Consider the following 22921-nt stretch of genomic DNA (forward strand, 5'->3'; position numbering starts at 1 on the left):
AAAATGTCAGTTTTGTCTCTATTCCATGTTTATATGATCCAATATCCACAATTTATTTTGTCAAATTCAAGGTCTTGCCCTAAAGAATAAGTTGGATTTTACAGAAAGTCCATGGCTTAAACACACAAGCTTGAAATATGTACAGAAAAGGTTTACTTTTGTAATACTTATACTGTATGAAAATTTACCATGTGCAATAGGTCAGTGAACTACCATGGGGTATATGTAATAGTTATACCATGGCTGCGAGGGATTTTGCTGATATATACACCCAAAGCACGAGGGCCACAGGCCCGAGGGCTGCGGGTGTATATGTCAGCAAAATCCCAAGCAGCCATGGTACAAGTGATATATATCACTTGGGGCGCACTCACCTATTAGGTGAAAGAACTGACGAGAACTCATCCCATTTGTTTTATACAGTAGCATCTGAAGATCGAGTGTGGTTTTAATAGCGTGGGCTAATAGCCATCAAAACGTTGTCCATACGTTAAAACGTCATTAATACGTTACTATGCTTCAACACGCAATGTTAGAAAACTTGCGATTGTGGGATGGAGTTTATATTGTTATCATTTTTGTACTAAGTTAAGCCAACTAACTTCGCTATTGGGACAGTAAGTTATTATATTAAGTTAAGTACTTAGAACTGTAAGTTACTAACCTATTTCAACGTAGCAGTAGTAGCTTTGCTGTTCCATGGTCTGTTCAAAGGCTGATACGCGGTGGGTAGAAATACGCATCCACAATCGCCCAAACAATTATTTTGTGCCTTCATTACCCTTTAGTAACAACCAACTACTCTATCTTAGCCTATGTACTAAGCTTAGCAACCTCTACAAAACCGAGTCCCACAATACAAAGCTCTATGTCGCTCAATATAACGAGTCAAAGCGCATCGATTCTTTGAACTGGCTGGGTATCAAAGTCATTGGCAAACCGCTTTCCCATGATATTGCCCGGGCAATATGCGAGTTAAACACCGAGCGGCGCCTTTGAATGCCTTTGAACGCCCACGCTAAAGTGGTATATATCCAGGTTATACTCTGCATGGCTATGGGAGTGCTGTAATGGGTGATCATTACATAAGTTATAACATCCTGACCTCCTGTAAGCATTCAAGCATTAATCGGATGGCTGCAGGTTCAAGCTGCCCATGAAATTTTTCTCCTTCCTCCACCTTTTCAAACATGTTTTATGTAACAACTTTAAACAAACTGTACGACCAGGTGTCCTACAGACCTTCAGCACTTGTGCTATGAAGCCTCAATAAATAAATAAATAAATAAATAAAATTACTAGGCACCAGCCTGTTATGCTGGCACAATTTGAAGCACAATAGGTGCTTTGAAGCATGAGGCATAATGCTAACATGATGGGTAGATTTTTTGCCATACTATAAAGTGTTATCAGTGGAAAGATCGGCATACTTAGCTACTCTATTTACGTATATCCTTGTGTACTTTCAATTAACATAGTGGTGTGTAGTCTTATTAGTAATTCTAATGAGCCAATGAACCATATAGTTTAAACATTTGACATAATAAGCTGCTAAATGTTAAATGGTTAACACTGAACAATTTTTTGTAAGCCAAAAGTTATCATCATCCATATACAAAAAGTGCAAAACTGTTAGTTAAACATGAAAGTTGAGGCAAAAGTTTGAGCGTAATTGTGAGCATAATAGGTAAACTTTTTGATCACTGTAGCATAGCACAATAGGTCAAATGAAAAGCATAATAGTTGGTGTTTAAAAATTACCCAGTGCATGCTAGAGAGCCAACTACAGTAGGTAAGACAGGCACATTGCTCATACATAACCTATTGCTATATAGGTACTGGTCAATGTGCTTGTTTAAATCAAAACATTTGTCCAAAAGTAGTGTGACTTATATGTTGTAAATATTTAATAATTATCTGAAATGTAGAAATTTACACAGTAAGTTTTCTTAATTCTTATTTGTAATTATTGTATACAAGAAAACATTTATAGGCAGCTGTATACAGTTGCTATTATAAAAGTTTCCAAAACTCAAATATCCATGTGCCATCCTGCATGCTTCACTGGCCGCAGTCACAAGGCTAGAGGCCAAATGAAACAGCGTATGGCCATTATTTAATTGCAAAACATCAAACTCACTGGTGAGATTGTGTTGTTTGTCAATCTGACAAATGCCTCCGTTCCGTACTTTGCTATTCCTTTTATCTACAATTAAATGCTTGTCTTCTTCTCACACCAGGAAACCATGCCAAGGTGTTAATTTTTCATATCGACACCATCTTTTAAGGAGCATAGTTATATACCACAAACTATATTGAGGCACTTAACAGACTGTTACTTACTGCCCATCAAGTATGATCAGAAGAATGTAGGGAGCATCTATACTTTGATGGTGAGTAACACAATAGAAGTGGTTGGCTTAATTAAGCTCACTTAAGATGTAGATATAACATAAGTGTTAATGAAATAGGATTGGTGTCTTGTACTTTCATGCCAGTTTGATTCACCATTGTGAAGAGAGCAATGACTCATTATTTACATGTAAGTGGTATGTACGTACGTATCCACACAACTGGTGTCTGGACAACTAAAGTTCTATTATAATAAGCAGATCACAACTCACTATTCATGACATACACTAACCTTCCTTAGATATTTTGCTATGATAAACATTATCTGCTGCAGTATTCATTCCAATATTCTTCAATGCTATAACTAGTTGACTCCAACTGGCATCAGGTTTCATCTCGAGCCACCTCTTGAACATTCTACTACACCGATCATCATCACTTAGATAGTTGGTCTCTATCAGATCCAGTACAGCTGTGTTACCATTCAGTAACTTCACTCCAAGAATATACCATTTGGTAGCTATTCCTCTGGCTTCTTGTCTCATCACATTGTTTAAATCTTTCAAATTAGGTTGAACTGTAAAATGTATAGCACAGATAAGGTTTATAGCAGTACAACATACACTGTAATAAATGAAGTGCGTTTTGCACACAAAAAATGTGCCCTGTGACACCAAAGTGTGTTATTTTGGTGTCACAGAGCACACTTTATTTTTTACAGTGTATATATTCTGTGTTACACTAGTGGAATTTATCTCTACTAGCATTGGTACTTGGTACTTAAGACCATCTCCACATTAAATACTTTATTGCCAGAAACAGAGACCAAGCATTAAACTCATGTAGCTATGTAGTATGCATGGTGATGTTAGGAACATGAGTTTCCTCATCAATTACCATCCTCGTCCATTTTGTAGTCTATCTCTTGCCCACCCTGCCACTTGACTCGTGATATAGCAACACTGGTGAAAAAAACAGTCCCTTCTCTAGTTGAAAATTTCAAATATTTTTTGTGTATTTGTAAGCATTAACTCTATACTTTCTAAATGCCATCCTGCAAGGGTGAAAGGATGTACGTAAGCAGGATTAGTGAAATAGTTGTGCCAGGTCAAGCAATTGCATACACAGCACAGATCCTAAGTGCAATCTACGGTAGCTATCTACATGGTGCCAGTAATATGCCAATAATATGAAAGAGGCTACATACTGAACAAACACAGATGGACAAAGATGTTGGCAACTCACCTGCCCTACCACAAAAGTGTTATGAGAGTCCCAATGATGTAAGACAGTCTATGTGCCAGTGCTGAAAAACTGTGAGCATAAGAGTTTGGGGATAAAAACAACAAAAAGGTGCATCAAAAAGGTCCTGAAACAAGTTGATGTTGTGCTATTTCTAAAAACCAGGCACCATGCAGCTAGCTAACTCATCTGGAATTAACCAACTATGTATTACTATTTTATTACGTATGTTTCACAATAATGCATAATTAGTTTAATTTTCAGATTTTGTAATTCATGAAATTCTTGTAATTCTTCAATCACATTGCTATGCACTGCTAAGGAAGCACTTGTTAAACAAACCGCTTTTAACAACATATTATGCACAGAACTATCTTCTAAACTGTTTTATAGTTTGACTATAGTGTTTTTTCCCACAAATTCTCTCGACAAAGCCTCAAAGCTGCTCTTCATTTTCATTTGTGTACGTTGGGGATATGCCCCCTTTCCAACCAATAGGATAGACTATTATTCCTGGTAGTCTACGAGGCCTGCTCAATTGTTAAATGCCTGTAAAACCCGAAGGGAAGGTAATTTACAAAGTCTGAGGAGAGTCGCCACACCCGTATTTCAGAATGCCGAAAAGAAACCACCTCAGAGCAAAGTTTACCAGTGCAAAAGTTAATACAGACTTCATTTCGCTTTTACTTCTTACACACAAAAGCTGCTTTTACAATTTAGTGATTTTGCTCACGTGGGTGTGTACGGACAAACATACGTAAATGGGTAGATAGATAGGTAGATAGGTTCACACACACACACACACACACACACACACACACACACACACACACACACACACACACACACACACACACACACACACACACACACACACTTTTACGAAAACAATTTCAGTAAAGTGGGCGTACGCCTGGTTTAAAATTTTAAAAAGACATGACCTAGGCTGGGATCGGACCCAGGTTGATTATAATCACTCAGGGTTAAAGGAAGTGCATAAATCACCACTGTTTTGCCTTCACAGGAATGGAACTCAACTTTTCAGTGATCCTTCCTTACACCAGTGTCTTCATCGCCCTATAAAGAACTAACAAAAGCACGTATTGATTTGCTACAACAATGCTCGAGTTGACAGATGATGGGCATTTAATTTTGCTAAAATCTTGCTTTGACAAGTGCCTTTCATGCCAATATACGTACTATCAGCTTAAAGTTGAGTTTTAAAAAGATGTGCACAAAAAGGTACTGTTTAGAAAGAAAAAAAAAAGAATTGACAACACGTGAATTTGAACCCAAAACCTCCTACACGCTAGTCATGCGTTCTACCAAGTATTTTGTGCTGTGGTTTACAAATGAATTTTGGTTAAGTTTTCTCTCACCTTGACCATCTACGCACTGAAGAGAATGAACGGAAGCATGCATGAACTTGTTATAATAATCTCAGAGTAGTTGGATGATGAGTGTTTGATTATCAGCACTGATTGCCTCAATTCACACTGAGTTTGGTGAGTAAGTGGTGTGACGAATGGACAGACAGTCAGATGGACAGATGGCTTTTCAGCTTTATATATATACTAGCACTGGTACCTGCCCTACGGTACAAAACAGTTTACAGTGTCATAAACTTTACACTAGTTTAATCTTGTAACATCTAGTGACAAAAATTCCCTACACAGCATTGGAAACCTGAGTGTAAAACATAAAACAACATTTGTCTATACTTCAACATATAGATAATGCAACTATGCTTCAAGTTCTGTGTATGTTATGTGCTAAATGTGCAGAGCCATCTCCACATTAACTAAACAATGGGAACCAAACATTAAACATCAGTGCTAAACTATGTAGCATGCATGGTGATGTCATTTTTAAAGAATGCGAGCTGGGTGTACTCTAAGCTATGCCTTGTACTATCCCACATGTTTACCACAAAGACGTCAACAATAAAAACAATGTTAATAGTAACTGTCATACAGGCTATACATGTAATGGCACCATTTCAGATTCTACATGACATTTGACTTACTAACTACAAAAAGAAATGAATTTTGTTAATAGTCATACCACAGCTGCAAGGGATTGCAGATATATACACCCAAAGCCTGAGGGCTGTGGGTGTATAATATCAGCAAATACCAAGCAGCCATGATATAAGTGATATATATCACTTGGGGCACACTCACCTAATAGGTGAAAGAAATAAAAAACTCACCCCATTTGTTTTATACAGTAGCATCTAAAGATCAAGTGTGGTTTTAATAACATGAGCTAATAGCCACCAGAATGTTATCCATACGTTAAAACATCATTACTATGTTACAATGCTTCAATGTTTAATGTTAGAAAACTTGTGATTGTGGGATGTAGTTTATATTGATATCATTTTTTTACTAAGTTAAGCCAACTAACCTTGCTATTGGGACAGTGAGTAAGTGGACTGTAAGTTACTAACCTATTTCAGTGTAGCAGTAGTAGTTTTGCCATTCTGTGGTCTGTTCAAAGGCTGATACATGGTGGGTAGAAATACGCATCCACGATCACCCAAACAATTATTTTGTGCCTTCATTATCCTTTACTAACAGCCAACTAGTCTACCTTAGCAAATATACTCAGCTTAGCAACCACTACAAAACGAGTCCCACAATACAAAGCTCTATGTTGCTCAATACAACGAGTCAAAGTGTATCATTTCTTTGAACTGGTTGGTCATCAAATTCATTGGCAAACCGTTTTCCCATGATATTGCCTGGGAAATATGTGAGTTAAACCCCGAGTGACACCTTTGAATTCCCATGCTAAAGTGGTATATTACATAATGTAGCATGTAGCATCAGTATATATACATTTCCCTACAGCACTGGTATGATGCAGGAGTTTCACATGTTACAATTCAAGTAAGGTGACAGATTGTTGTGACTGATACCTGTGCATTCCTTACATGTCATTAGTTACACTATTAATTTCTGTATACTTAATGATACCTTATTCAGTGGCCAGCACTGAAGGTATGACAGCAACATGTGCTACAGCCTTTGGATTACCTAACCTAACAAACTGGAACTTGAGACTACTTAACTTAGCTAACAATAAATTAATTGAAACAAATAAAATGGGCCAAGCAATGAAGCAATTAATATTAGCCTGTATAATGTACTAAAACAATACTATCTTGTCATCACCTCAACACCTTACTCAGTAAAGTATAAGCTGTATTGATTGCAAGGACAAAAACACTTGAAAAAAACAATGTTGAAACAGGCAAGCAGGTATCCAGTGGGAGAATACTGAATGGTATAGACAGAGTTTAAAGAATTTAAACAAGATCAATGTTATAGCGATACGTCACGTGCTGCACATTACAACAACCTGGTGAACACTATTTAGAACTAAATGCATGCATATACTCACACTCACATTTCAGTTTAGGGGAAGGTAGTAGTTGTTGTCTGCTGTTCTCTCTTCCTCATCATGCCACGAAAGAGATCTCACGCTGGTACCTCAAATGGCGATGAAGTTAGCCGAGGGAAGCGACAATGCATAGACAATCCGCTGCAGAGCTCATACCATCCACTGCAGTCATTGCTTTAGTCATGGTCATCCATCTTCAGCCTGCTCGGTGGAGATGGGGGAGGCCAGGGGGGCCATGCCCCCCCCCCACCCCCCCCCCCCCCCCCCCATTTTTATGGGACACTGTTTGCAAGGAAAGATCGAGATACTCTAATAGAACAGTCAGGATCTCATAGGGCAGTCACAGTATTCAGAGAGGCAGCGTAGCAAGTTACTTAGCTACGTATGTGTAGTTATAAATAAGGAGATATAATTGGTGGAGAGCAGCTATTGTCAGCAGGCTGTGAATTTTTTTTTTTTTTTTTGGTCTTCACCTTACAGCTGGCCTGGCCCCCTCACTCTTTGGCCTGCTTCACTGCCCCTGCTGCTCACTGTTGCATAATACGAATCAACACTCTAACCAAGGACAATTTTCATCTCGTCAATCAGCTTTCCCTTCCAGACAATCGGCTTTTCAGCAAAGGTCATCATCCGGCCAACTGTACAATCATTTTGTATGTTTTAGCTATAACCAGTCTCCAGATCCAGGCTGTCAGTTACCTAACTGCCGTTATGACCATATTTGCTGCTGGTGTCGCTTCAATCTTTCAATTACCAATAAACGCCACAAGGCTTTCTATTGCCCTAACCAGTCTCAACAAGGGATAAGGTCTCTGTTTCCCAGCTCTAGTCAACATGCTTACTCTAGCCAGTATGGTTCTCACCGTTGATCCTTGTGGTTACACTTGCAGTCTTTATTGAACTCTGATTATTGTTACATGCATATATAAAATTTATTGTACTGAGTACTTGAGTTGTCATTGTTTGTTTATCAATTGCATTTGTACACATGTACATGTGCCTCTGATTTATGGGTAGCTGTGTATTTCCTGTAGTGATTACTTGAGTTGTTACATGTACCACTGGTTTATGGGTAGCTGTGTATTTCCTGTAGTGATTACTTGAGTTGTTACTGTTTGTCGATTGCATTTATACAATTTATATGCATCAATGGTTTGTGGGTAGCTGTGAGCACCACCCCCCACCCAGTTCTATATACGTAGATCCCTATCCACCCCAAAAACACCTTTGCTGTAAAAAAAAATGCGCGTCCAAGAAACTACAAGTACCTGTAATCCAATGTAATTAAAAACAGCTCAGTTGTAGAGAAAGACTTCATGAAAGTAAAAATAACTGGTAACTTAAAGAGCTGATATCTAGAGTGGCCAAGAATCAATCTTCATCCAACTACTTACACTAAAATTTTTTAATCCATGCAAGAACACCTTGCATTGGCTGTAGAAAAAGTACACACCCATGAAAGTAACTGGCAATTGAAATAGCTGGTATCCAAGAATGAATGCTGATATACAACTAATTGAAATTAACAAAAAGTTTAACACTGAACCTTTGTCTTTCAGCTGTGTTCTACATACACTCTTGCTGCATCATAAATTGATTTCTTTTAACTCTAATTGGCTGGTAATTTGGCCACCTTTTTAATAGAGCAAAAAAAGGCAGCCAAATTACCAGCCAATTAGAGTTAAAAGAAATCAATTTATGATGCAGCAAGAGTGAATGTAGAACACAGCTGAAAGATAAAGGTTCAGTGTTAAACTTTTTGTTAATTTCAATTAGTTGTATATCAGCATTCATTCTTGGCCGCTTCAGATACCAGCTATTTCAATTGCCAGTTACTTTCATGGGTGCACTTTTCTACAGCCAATGCAAGGTGTTCTTGCATGGATTAAAAATTTTTAGTATAAGTAGTTGGATGAAGATTGATTCTTGGCCGCTCCAGATATCAGCTCTTTAAGTTACCAGTTATTTTTACTTTCATGAAGTCTTTCCCTACAACTGAGCTGTTTTTAATTACATTGGATTACAGGTACTTGTAGTTTCTTGGAAGCGCCTTTTTTTACAGCGAAGGTGTTTTTGGGGTGGATATCACTCATTTTTGTTAGTGATAGTCTGAAATTAGCAATAATACTATTATGTTGGAGAGTTAAACATGTGCACCTGTCATCTTGTTTGACAAAGGCATGCACATTACAGACTGTTCGCACTGTAAATTTGGAAGTATGAATTTACAGTGTAGAATAGACAGACTGTTCTATAGATCTATGTTTACTGTGGCATTCATTAACTATTTACAATATCTCATATCTGTGGTAAATGCTTTAGATTATGCTCATAATTAGCAAGTGCCTAATTAGTTCACAATTACTACACAGCTGGCTATTGACTGTTTTGTTAGAGTATATTTGTCCTTTTTATAATATTATTTACAAAATATATCTGTGGTAAATACTTCAGGCATCTTATGCTCAAACTTAAGTGTTAACTGGGTGCATAATAAATTACTACACAGCTAGCTATGCATAATTTTGACTGAATTCATAATACAGACAATTTATTGCACAAGCACAGATGGATGGTAATATGACATAATGCTTACCAGCAGCTATAGTGATCTTACTTAGTTCATTGCAGCTACGTATATACACGTAAGTCTCAGATTACATTTCAAGTGTGTATGCATTGTGGTACTGTAGGGAAACACTATATGCATCTCCTCGTCTCAATAGCTTCATCATCATCATATTTAGATCAACTGTTGTAACTGGATTGACAAAGTGTACTGATTTTCTAGTCATATAGAATCACTAAAGAGGGATCAGTAAAGAGGATGGAGGGAAACCAACAAGATATCAGATAATTTAACAATAATTATAGGAGGAACAGTCAAAATGCATTTAAATAAAACATCTCAATTAATATTCAAAACTCTTTGCTGATACAATAACCATGCATGCATGAACTATGCTCTGACAATTATCTTATCATTGTGTTGAACATTATATAATTTGATTCTTAGTGTGGAGCTAGAGCCTTACATTTTCCGGGCCTCATAGTGCATATACCGGCAGATAAAAGAATACCTTGCATATGCAACCTGATAGCTAAATACAGTCATTATTATCAAGAGTCCATGCAAGCATATAACAAGAGTTCATTTAATATGGGACTCCAACTACGTATCTTTGAACAATGTATATATAGGGCATCAGAGCCAGTACAGTAGATACAACTAGTGCATTGAGATCTGAGCCTTTTTGACTGGAATTAAACAAACTTTCAAACTTGATGAAGCAAATTTGGTCACTGAAGGACTAAAAGTTGCAGTATACTTAGCTAACATTTTCTGAGGGAGTATGCCCCAGAGGCCCAGACTATATAGACCAGTTGACTTAGCCTTAGCTACGTACCACTTTCACCTTACTCTGGTGCCCCTGATGTATCAGCAATGTAATAGTAGCTATAGAAAAAGCTAGTTAATGCCATAGGCATAGCTAGGGGCGGGCATTTGCCCTATACCATCACGCGTTCTGTGCGACCATATATATCATCACAAAAAAAAATTGGTGCAGCACACAAACAATCCTATAGCTAGGCTATAGTACACACGTACCTGAGCCATGACTAAGGACAAGTACCACACAAGACTGACAATTATCACATAATATATTTAGGGGAAGTCCATTGGAATGTCCCTGCAACAACCCAAGCGGACACATGTGATACGCGGTTTTAATCAAAATTGAATTAATGTTAAAATGGCAGTCCAAGGACAGTGAGAGAGAAGTAACGAGACTGTGTAATCAACATTAAGTCTTATTGTAACTGGATTTCATTCCATGGTGAGGTGTACTTTAATGCAGAGGCCGTACACCGTTGCTGAAGTATGAAAGAATAAGAGTCTGGAGTGGAGGTTAACGAAACTGATTAGATCGAGGATCAAGACACACGGTAGTGTGTCGTGCGGCCCAAGAAGCCGGCGCGTAACACCCGTGAGTATATTGACAGGAAGAAAGAAAATGCAATTTTTGCACCTCCGTAGCTCTGTGCTGCCTTGATGAAACAAGACGATTTTTGCTGTGGACACTCCCTCCACCTTCAGCACTCCACATTCCAAATTTGAGCGAAATCGCTTCAAGCGTTCCCGAGATATGCGACTTCAAAAATTGGCTCAGTTTCTTCGTTTTTTTTTTCTTCTTATTTTTCTTCCTCTTTTCGCACACTTACAAAAACTGCTATAAAACGCCAACGCGTTATCCGATCGCCTTGAAATTTGGCACACAGAAGGGGGTATAAAGGCGCATCTCTGTACCAACTTTGGCTGGAATACGATAAACAGGCAAAGAGTTATGAGCGATTATTCACGAAAAATAACACCAATATGTTGTCACGCCTACAGGGTAAACCGCGTATGGGAAGAAGCTGAAAATCGGTGGGTGAATAGGTTAACTATTGAACCTCAAACCTTTTGTGGTTTGAAAGAAATCGAGATAAAAACCAGGAAGATACAACGAAAAAACCAACAGTGTGTAACAATTATGCAATCGAGATTAGCTAATAAAAAACGACTGCTTGCCACGCCTACCAGGTAAACCGCTTGGGGTAATGCTTTGAAAATCGCTGTACAGATGGAGTTATCATCTTAGAAAGGCTCTTCAATGGTATAGAAGAATCAGACTTACAGCCACGGAGTTATAACACGAAATCCAACTTGGTGTAGCGAGATCGAGATACTCTAATAGAGCAGTCATCCTAATAGAGCAGTCACCCTAATAGAGCAGTCACCCGAAGAGAATTCAAGAGATCAGCTAGAAACAAGTAACCTGTATAGAGATCAGCTACAAACAAGTCACCCTGTAGAGAGATCAGCCACAAACAATTCACCCTGTAGAGAGATCAGCTAGAAGAAGTTACCTTGTAGGGAATTCATGCAACTATAGAAAGAGATAATTCAGCTAGAAGAAATCAACTTGTAGAGTTCAGCTACAAAGAAACCACAATGTAGAGAGTTCAGCTACAAACAAATCACCCTGTAGAGAGATCAGCTAGAAGAAGTTAACTTGTAGAGAGTTCAGCTACAAAGAAACCATCATGTAGAGAGTTCAGCTGCAAACAAATCACCTGTAGAGAGTTCAGCTACAAAGAAATCTCCCTGTAGAGAGATCAGCTAGGAGAAGTTTCCTTGTAGAGAGTTCAGTTACAAAGAAACCACCATGTAGAGAATTCGTTTACAAGCTAGTGACCCTGTAGAGACATCTGCTAGAAGAAGTTACCTTGTAAAGAGTTCAGCTACAAAGAAACCATTCTGTAAAGATCTCAGCTGCAAAAAAATCACCTGTACAGAGTTCCATTACAAACAAATCACCCTATAGAAAGATCAGCTAGAAGAAGTTACCTCGTAGAGAGTTCAGTTACAAAGAAATCACCATGTAGAGAATTCATTTACAAACTAGTGACCCTGTAGAGACGTCGGCTAGAAGAAGTTACCTTGTAAAGAGTTCAGCTACATAGAAACCATTCTGTAAAGAGCTCAGCTGCAAACAAATCACCTGTACAGAATTCAGCTACAAACAAATCACCCTGTAGAGAGATCAGCTAGAAGAAGTTACCTTGTAGAGAGTTCAGCTACAAAGAAACCATCATGTGGAGAGTTCAGCTGCCAACAAATCACCTGTAGAGAGTTCAGCTACAAACCAATCTCCCTGTAGAGAGATCAGCTAGAAGAAGTTTCCTTGTAGAGAGTTCAGCCACAAACAAATCACCCTGTAGAAAGATCAGCTAGAAGAAGTTACCTTGTAGAGAGTTCAGTTACAAAGAAACCACCATGTAGAAAGTTCAGCTACAAACTAGTGACCTTGTGGAGACATCAGCTAGAAGAAACTACCTTGTAGAGAGCTCAGCTACAAAGAAACCATTCTGTAAAGAGCTCAGCTGCAAACAAATCACCTGTACAGAATTCAGCTACAAACAAATCACCCTGTAGAAAAATCAGCTAGAAGAAGTCACCTTGTAGAGAGTTCAGCTACAAAGAAAGAAGTTACCTTGTAGAGAGTTCAGCTACAAAGAAACCATCATGTGGAGAGTTCAGCTGCCAACAAATCACCTGTAGAGAGTTCAGCTACAAACCAATCTCCCTGTAGAGAGATCAGCTAGAAGAAGTTTCCTTGTAGAGAGTTCAGCCACAAACAAATCACCCTGTAGAAAGATCAGCTAGAAGAAGTTACCTTGTAGAGAGTTCAGTTACAAAGAAACCACCATGTAGAAAGTTCAGCTACAAACTAGTGACCTTGTGGAGACATCAGCTAGAAGAAACTACCTTGTAGAGAGCTCAGCTACAAAGAAACCAATCTGTAAAGAGCTCAGCTGCAAACAAATCACCTGTACAGAATTCAGCTACAAACAAATCACCCTGTAGAAAAATCAGCTAGAAGAAGTCACCTTGTAGAGAGTTCAGCTACAAAGAAACCACCATGTAGGGAGTTCAGCTAGAAGAAGTTACCTTGTAGAGAGTTCAGCTACAAAGAAACCATCATGAAGAGAGTTCAGCTGCAAACAAATCTCCTTGTAGAGAGTTTAGTTAGAAGAAGTTACCTTGTAGAGAGTTCAGCTACAAAGAAAGCATTCAGTAAAGAGCTCAGCTACAAACAAATCACCTGTACAGAATTCAAGTACAAACAAATCACCCTGTAGAGAGATCAGCTAGAAGAAATTATCTTGTAGATAGTTCAGCTACAAACAAATCACCCTGTAGAGAGATCAGCTAGAAGAAGCTACCTTGTAGAGAGTTCAGCTACAAATTTAAAGAAACCATCATGTGGAGAGTTCAGCTGCAAACAAATCACCTGTAGAGAGTTCAGCTACAAAGAAACCACCATGTAGAGAGTTCAGCTAGAAGAAATTACCTTGTAGAGAGTTCAGCTACAAAGAAACCATCATCTAGATAGTTCAGCTGCAAACAAATCACCTGTAGAGAGTTCAGCTACAAACAAATCTCCCTGTAGAGAGATCAGTTAGAAGAAGTTACATTGTAGAGAGTTCAGCTACAAAGAAACCATTCTGTAAAGAGCGCAGCAGCAAAAAAATCACCTGTACAGAATCCAGCTACAAATAAATCACCCTGTAGAGAGAACAGCTAGAAGAAGTTACCTTAAAGAGTGTTCAGTTACAAAGAAACCACCATGGACAGTTCTGTGATAAATATATGTATTATATATATAATTTGTACATTTACTGATAAAATCAGAAATATTTAAGGTACATCTTCTTCATCTTTTCTTCTTCCTGTGGTAAAGAAAAAAGATAGGTTAAAAAAGTCCCAAAGCAGACCATAGGCTGGCTTTGGGGTATACAAATACAAAAAGAAGTGAAATCTAATCCAAAACAGCCAAGCTGTAAAAAAAGTGTGCTGCCCTCAAAAAGGCTATGGTGAAAAAAGATGTGAAATCCAAGGTGGTGGCCAAGAAATGGCTGTGATGGTAGGTTAATGGTAAAAATTTTAATAACGGCAATTCAGGTGAATTTTGTGCCAATTGACCAAGCGGCACCAAATTCACCTGAATTGTTGTTATTAAAAATTTTACCATTAACCTACCATCACAGCCATTTCTTGGCCGCCACCTTGGATTTCACATCTTTTTTCACCATAGCCTTTTTGAGGGCCGCACACTTCTTTTACAGCTTGGCTGTGTTGGATTAGATTAGATTAACATCGACACACACTGATTAACCGAATTTACAGTATTTTAGAGTCCCGCCAGGCGAAAACTCCTAGTAGCTCCACTAGCTTGTATTATCTCATGGCGAGATTGTTGACAAGGTGTACGAACCGATTACCAAAAAACCGTGGCTATCTTATCATTTGCCACTTACATCATCATCAGAAGTCTTGGAACTTTGGCTGCAGGTGAAAAGTCAGTAAGCGAATATATGTCAGATATCGATGTTTGTATGAAAATGTATACCCGTCCACATGTTCTAGTCTAAATTACTGAATTTGTGTACAGTGAAATATATGAAGAAGTTTGCTGCATGGCATGGACATTATTTAATCACGGAACACTGTAATTTTCACAAACTAACCTGCAGACTTAATTCACAGTGCTTTTGTTTCATTGTAACACTAATGTAGTGGAGGTTAATAATAGCTGTCAAGACATCAAAATAGATCAGAGCATTCCTTTCCAAATATCTTGCATTCAATTCACCATAGAAAAAGTAAGTGATTTTCAACCTTAAAATGATGAACTTAAATTTCCTCTGATTTCCTTCTGCTATAGCTCATCCTAATCACTATTCACTGCTATTTCCAAATCTGGTTCAGAATCTGAGGTATCTATCACGTGTCGTGGGTTATTACACCTTTCATTGCATGAATCCAAAACACTCAATACAAAATATATGGAGAAATTTGCTACACCCGGTAAGCTTAGGCCATGTTAACGAGTCAAAATTTCCGTGAATCGGACTTCTTTTGGCATCATTGTACTCACTCACAGAGAGTTGCTCTACATGTATCAAATTTGAGTGGGCGGTACACAATAATTAATTTAATTTTTAATAATTTTTCAATTGAAATGTATTGGACATGCTGGCATTTTTGCCATGAACAAAAGTATAGCAAATGTCCGCAAACTTCTTGATGTGCCTGTCTATTCAGGTCTCTGTGTAACAATGTCAACTGTTTAAACGAATAAAATCCCCAAATGTTCATTTTGTGTAAAAAGTAACAAATTTAAGTGTATTGCATTTAATGCTCACCTACCTGTTTTTACAGGCAATCTAGTCATAGTGATTCACCCACTAACAGTGGATGTGGTTGTGATACTTAACTCTGGACCAGGTAGGACCTTTATTAGTACTGTGAATTTCATATCAGATTACATACAGAGCTCGAGGAATTATATTGTGTGTTCTTTTTGTAGTGCTCAATATTGTGACGTCAAAAAGTGTCATGAATTTCTACATAATTAGTTGATATTGTACTATCTCATATGATGGTAACAAACTAATACCCAGGTCAGTTTACGTTTTGTGCGTATAGTATTAATGTTCTCCTAGTACCCAGATTTTTTGGTGTATTGTATGTATTAATGACACCGTCGGTTTTGCAGGCCATCTGGTCATAGCAGTTCACGTACTAACAGTCGGATGTAGTCATGGTAAGTCACGTTTGACCAGGCAAAAATGCTTGCTCATTGTTTTACAGGACTAGTCTCTTGAGTTGTCAGATTACCAAGCAAGTTATGTTTTGTGGTGACCACACGCCCAGCCCTAGTGATAATTGGCCAGTTGTCTGATTAGCAGCTTTGACTTAAGGTATGTGCACAAGTTCACAACAATCGCTTTATAAGTTGTACTTTTATGCACTAGTGTAACTTAAGGTTACTTAAGATCAGGTATTGGTTGTAAAATGGGTTAAACAATATTATGAGGTATTCACTTAGCTTAAAAGTGGGAATTGGTACAATTGTAATCCTGAATTTGCTGTTGTATAGCTAAGAAATATATTTACCATATTGTATATTCTGTTTGGTGGCCACTTGTTGTTTGACAGGTCTCCTTGTGTTCATGTTTACATACTTAAGCACCAAACACATTTACGTTACCTCTGGTACACAGTGGCGGATCTAGAAATTTTCAGAGGGGGTTTCAGATTCCACTCAACTTCAGCCTAGCTGTAAGTCAAAGACCAAAAAATAAATAAAGGTCACAACCTGCTGTAGAATGTCATAATTGTGATTTCAAAGGCTAAAGTATGAAGTGTTTCATTTTACACCTACACGATGACTTGTCAATAAATCTGGGGCGCTCGCAATTTCCAGAGGGGGTATCAGCTGAAACCATTGCAACCCCCCTGTATCCGCCACTGTTACACCAGATTCACTTATAGTCTTGAATATAATTTTTTAATGTTTAATTCAGTGCCTGCTTGTTCTTTTACAGGGTTCACTTAATCTTGTGTCATCATGCAGATATCCAAGAAATAATCACTTGGTGTTAAACTGATGTTTATTAAATTTTTGTTATGTGTTATAATAGCATTGTTATGTGTTTACTCTACCTCAAGAAATATTCATGAATTTTGTAGCCACAATTAGAATCGCCTCATTTGTTCTGTCATGGCAGTTCACACTTCCACAAAGCACCATCAGTTTAAGGTAGCATGTAGAGCTTGTGTAGTGGCTTTCATTATGTACGTAATGTAGGGCAACAAAGTTGTCTGGAATGTGGTTCGTGGTTTGCGACTGTGTACATGAGTTGGCCATTCCACACAACTTGCAAAATATTTCTTGTATCATAAGTGGTGCATGGCACTAAATGGAGTATTGACTAATGATTTATACACCTTCCCTAATGTCTGTACGTTCTTCATGCTTTCACACCTTGTTTATAAGACATCTGCCGATTATAAACGCTCACATAGGACGTGGCACTAAATGGACTCTAAAAGATTCAAAACGCCTTCCCTAGGGAACTTACGGGTCTACACACTTTCACAACTTGTTTGTCAGACATTAGGGCTTGTGTCCACATCGTGTCTTTAAAAGTTATTGTAGGGATTACAGGTTTGAATGGAGAAAATATGCATAGGGCCAACCAGAATCAGATAATGTCAGGCCTAGATGGCCAGTACAAACACGGGCAAGATGACTGGTATAACGTGACGATACATGTAACACAAGGTAGAGAAATAAAGTGAAATATGTCTAAATACGGCTATATTTTATCTTAACAAGGTTGCAAGAAAACAACAACGACTAAAGATTTTTTTGAAAAGTACTGAAACAAGCTGGAGTGGTGCATGACATAAAATCGCAGTAAAATAATAAGAAGTGTTGTATCTCTACTGTGTTCAAGATACCACAATGAAAATGCACAGTATAGGGATATATATATAAAGAACTTTGTGTGGGAGTATCAAAGCAAAAAAGTGTTCTATATTCGCCATAAAACCCCAAGTGTTCTATATTGGGTAGTTACAGAACACTTTAATAGACCACAGTTCTATTATATATCAGGTAGCTATAGAACTGCCAGATCTATTATGTAGGCTGATAGCCTACTTTGAGTGAGTAATCACTCATTCTGGCCAGTACAATCAATCAACCAAGCCAGTGTAGGCTGATAGCCTGACTGCGCTGGCCGACCAGTCAACCCAACCAGTAAGAGCAAAACCACTGGATTTAATTTATAGACATGCTTGAAGATTTCGATGATGGTTGATGATGGTTGCTTGTAGTCAGCAGCAGTGAACGTTCTTATTACATTTTGCTCACATAAACGGACGGATCCTAGGAATATCACGGAAATATGCTTATTAAAGTATCACAATCAAAAATTTTTAGTATTGAGAAGACGGACTAGACTCACAAAACGACTAATGAAGGCGCAGCACAGTGCAATGCAGGTGAAACACAGGTGCAATGCCTATACTACCGATGATGACATTCCTTCGTGAGTTTCTAATTGTTTCGTGTGTCTTGTGTGTACCTTAAGTTGACAGTTCTCTATACCAGATAAAGCACTGCTTTTCGCTTGTGCTATACAGGAATATAGTACTCAAAGAGTGGTCTCGAGACAAAATATAGCACGAGGCAAAGTGCTATATTTGTCTCTCGCCCACTCTTTTCGTGCTATATTTCCCCTATAGCACTCATGGCAGTGCTTTATCTAGTACATATATATAACACTTCTTATTGTTTTATTGTGATTTAATATCATGCATTATAATTACTCCAGCTTGTTACTTTTTATTGATGTGCTATGGTCCCCACTCATGTTGAAAATTCCAAATATTTTTGTGTACCTGTTTGTTAACTTTTTTGTAAATAATTATTACATATGACTAGTAAATAGGGTTGGGCTATATATGGGTATGAAGGTAACAAGGTGATGTACAGCTGGCAATAACCAATATTGCCTTGTTTTTGAAAAACCGCCACACTGGTATAAATAGTTATTGCAACATCATAGCGGGAATACAGTTGTTTCTTGTTGCAACTACAAACTTACACAACGTATATTGTACTTGTCAATCAGTAGTTCAGCCTCCTTGTACTAGCAAACAAGATTAACCAATGTACTACTACCGAAGCAATGCACTAATTAAACTGTTTTTGAGTATACTTGCTATAGTTTATTTCAATACTGTGATATTTGCAATAATCGTGATAATAAGCTCCATAATAACCATGGGAGGAAATTTTCAATATTACCCTACCCTACTGGTAAACCCACGCATACCGCATCAAAAGAAAGCCACTATGCACTCCAGTTATATCAATTATCGTCTGAAAAGTGAAGTATCCATTACGCTTTGTTGTCGGCTATGTTCAACCCGTTACACAGCAGTACGAATCAAGAGCTGTTCCAAAAGCACCTCTGCAATCAAAGTAGCCACTATGAAAAATACAGATGTTTCTGTTACTAAGGGAAGCCATCACGTGCTACCGCCAAATTGACACTTTTCACTGTCAGCAAAGATGAATTGGACACAAAGGAGGACACTGGTAAGTTCATGAAGAATGCATTATATGTACTGTGGTATGGCAAATAGCACCTCTTGGGCTGAAGCAACACTGAACAGTGAAAAAAATCAAGCCCGTAGCCTTACAAGTTACGCTTGTCTGAAGGCATCAGTCAGTTGTTAAAAATTTTTTTTTAATTCCATAGCAACTTGTTGAAAGCATTTCGGGTTGACCTGAAGGCTTGTTTGGTCTTAGGTTTGCCTTAAACCAATACTACCTCATCGTCATCTGGGAAAAGTGAGGCTGGTTTTTGTGTGATGTTTTTTCATGGGCCACGCCTACTCCTTTGTGGCCCCTACTATACTATATGATGCATTGTGGACTTACCTTTGTACTATACGACACAAGGGGTAGCCAGCGCCCATGCAAAAACCCAACACAGTGTACGAGAGTCCCAATATTTAAGTATTTCAAAACACATTTCTGTATTATTTCAATAAATACTTCATGTATTTATATGTATTTATAATTGGATTTCTCAGATAGTGTACGAGAGTCCCAAGACGTTACCTACCCCTCGATATGACGCATCATGGACTTACCTTTGTCCTCCTTTATGTCCCATCTCTTTCTCCACTACTGTGTAGGCGTTGATTTGTGGTGACGCATAATGGCTTCAGTGCAACTGGCTGTCATGAGACCAGAATTGCAGGTAACTATAGTTAAAACTTTGTAACTAAGATACATAATTAGATACTTGTAACTAGTAATATACATATCTAGTTACATGGTTTGTAACTAGTAACTTGTAATTAAGAGTAGCCAGCTGAAAAGTAACTAAGTTACGTACATTAGTGACTACAGTGGAACCTCAGTTATCTGAACCCCTCGGGACCAGGGGTGGTCCATAAGTCTGAAAATTCCATATCTTTAAAACTGTATATAAATAACTTTAAAATAGCATTAAAAACATTTGTAAAAATTTCAGTATTGTCAACTACCCTAATAGAACAGTCACTACTCTAATAGAGCAATATTTCCATAGTTCAGTTAACCGAGAATCCAGATACGTGGGGTCCAGATAACTGAGGTTCCACTGTAGTTACAATAGTTACATTGTAACTATATAGGCTTTAAAGGTAGTAGACACTTTCTGTATAATGTTCTTAATGATTCAGCTTGACTAACCGCGTGTTTATACTACAGATCGCTCTGGATGAGATCGCTTCGGTGCAATCCAGATCGATTTGTGAGCCCCGTTTATACTATGAAGGTGAGCCCACTCCAATCTGTAAAATACGTAAACCCACAATCATAATTTGCATCGAAGTAAAGGTTGTTGATAGAGTTAAAAAGAATTTGTGCTCTCTGAATCGCCAGGTTAGTAGGCATGATAAAGTCTAAAGTGTTGGCTTCGATGTTGGCGACTACTCTCAACTCCGTGTAGTTAGTTAACTATTGATTCGCATGCGTACATGTTTGCTTTGAGCCCTTGTGTTGTTCATTAAGCTGTGTTTCCTTATCGTTGCCTAAATACTTCTCTGTTGCTTCATTTCATCATCACAGTCGCCATTTTAGCTGTAACTGTCCGTTGTCAAGTATTGATTAACAGACATTTGTATAGTATTGTAATTTAATATTTCATCACTTATTGCTGTAAATTATTTGCGCATGTGTGCTTCTAATACTTTAAGACAGACTATAGTGAGAACACATGTTGTAGCTTCCTTCAGCGCTCCTGTGTTCTACAAGCAATCTAACGCTATACTTCACATTGGTGCTGTGACCGAAAGAGATGAGTGAGCTTCAACACCTTCAAGCGAAACGCCGTGGCATTAAGGCCAGCGTCACCAAGTTGATTACGAAGGTGGAAGATATGATTTCCGCCAACCTGGAAGGCATCAGCACCCAGTCTGTCTCAGAGTCAGCCGAAACTACTCTAACCCAACTTAAGCACAAGAAAGGACATATCATGGACGACGCAATTGGGGCGAAGATAGAAGCAGAACAGGAGTTCGAGGAGGAGATAACAAACGCCAACACATACCAGATAACTCTAGATGAACATATCGCGTTTCTGTCGGAATTTATTCGAAAGGCTGGACTGCCGCCACCAGAACTCCAACGCCCTCCTCCATCCGTGACATCTCAGATCTCCCCCCCTGTCCACGCAGCCACCGCCAGAGACAAGCAACCAGACCGTCTCAGCGAGTTCTAATCTAGCTACAGCTGATTCACATGTGAGTACTAACACACACGCTGGTATAAGTACACACACTTTAGGCGATAGTAGTAGGGTTCCCCAAGCAGTCACTCGACTCCCAAAACAATCTCAGCCAACATTTAGCGGTGACCCACTCGAATGGCAAACGTTTTGGGATTCATTTGATGCTGCTATCAACAAGAATGCAGGTCTCAGTGGGGTATAGAAGTTTACTTACTTATGCGGGCAAGTACAAGGGGATGCTGCTCGTGTCATCGCTGGGTTCCCACTTACTGATGACACTTATGCCCATGCTATTACACTACTCCAAGCTCGATATGGTCAACCACATAAACTTATTGGGGTGAGCCTGAGTGAGCCCCGCACAAACCGGTAGTCACCGTGCGTTGTACGTACATTGTACGAGCGTCGCATGCCCAAAAATTTACAATACGAAAATGGATAGCCCCCACACAGGCTGCCGTGCGTTGTACGCATGCCCGAACATTTACATTACGAAAGTGGTGAATTCCATTGCGACTGTACAGAACATGTGGTCAATATGGCCTCCAATGTTGACACCAGGAAAGAAAGGCTTAGAAAGAGAAGAGAATGTGATAGAGCACGAAGAGAACGGGAGACCCCTGAAGAAAGAGAGGCAAGGTTTGTATTGACATTGCTAGATAAAAAAAAGTACACACCATTCTTTTCCCAACGGAACTCGTAATGCAAAGAACAGCTACAAAAGTGGACACAATCAAAGGCCATAGGCCTATTAATTCAATGAAAGGCCAAAGGAAGTTAACGCATAGTCCAATAATGTATATAATATTATATTATAGATTAGCAAGACGAAGTAGAGCAATACCATACCGTACTTCTAAAATAAAATTACAGCTGTATCACGTGCACGTACACCACCAGACAGTATTGTGCAAATTGTTCCATTGCTCAGGCTCGCCCCAACATGCTTTAGCATCTGTCTAGTTAATACTCATATGGAAGTATTACTCAATCTAGAGAAGCCTACCAACACCCTCTCTAGTTTATTGGCTTTCCATGACACACTAGAACAGCATATGAGATCTCTCTCTTCATTAGGCAAGTCCTCAGAAGCATATGGCTCCTTGTTGACACCTTCAGTGTTAATCAAACTCCCAACTGAAAGTAAGAAACACATGGCTCGTGATCATCCCAACTCAGAGTGGTCCATCGATGATGTCATGAGTGGCTTGCTTAAGGAAATTCAGAT

At 38.6% G+C, this 22921-nt stretch overlaps 2 protein-coding genes and 1 long non-coding RNA gene across 3 annotated transcripts in view; 1 reads left to right on the forward strand and 2 right to left on the reverse strand.

Moving 5' to 3' along the window:
- The window catches only part of LOC136252145 (ubiquitin-like modifier-activating enzyme 1), a 571137-nt gene that overhangs the window by 72312 nt on the left and 475904 nt on the right, over positions 1-22921 (reverse strand). The gene's annotated exons all lie outside the window — the stretch shown is intronic.
- Positions 1-22921, reverse strand: part of LOC136252144 (uncharacterized) — an 89052-nt gene that overhangs the window by 50692 nt on the left and 15439 nt on the right. The window contains exon 4 of the mRNA XM_066044534.1: positions 2645-2929. Coding sequence (XP_065900606.1) covers positions 2645-2929 — 285 coding nt within the window. The remainder of the gene's footprint in view (positions 1-2644; positions 2930-22921) is intronic.
- On the forward strand, positions 14722-16281 carry LOC136252392 (uncharacterized). The gene is made up of 3 exons (XR_010699535.1): positions 14722-14913; positions 15773-15838; positions 16227-16281. It is a non-coding gene; the product is annotated as an uncharacterized lncRNA (long non-coding RNA).

Source organism: Dysidea avara, chromosome 4 (assembly GCF_963678975.1).
Source record: "Dysidea avara chromosome 4, odDysAvar1.4, whole genome shotgun sequence".
Lineage (NCBI taxonomy): Eukaryota > Metazoa > Porifera > Demospongiae > Dictyoceratida > Dysideidae > Dysidea > Dysidea avara.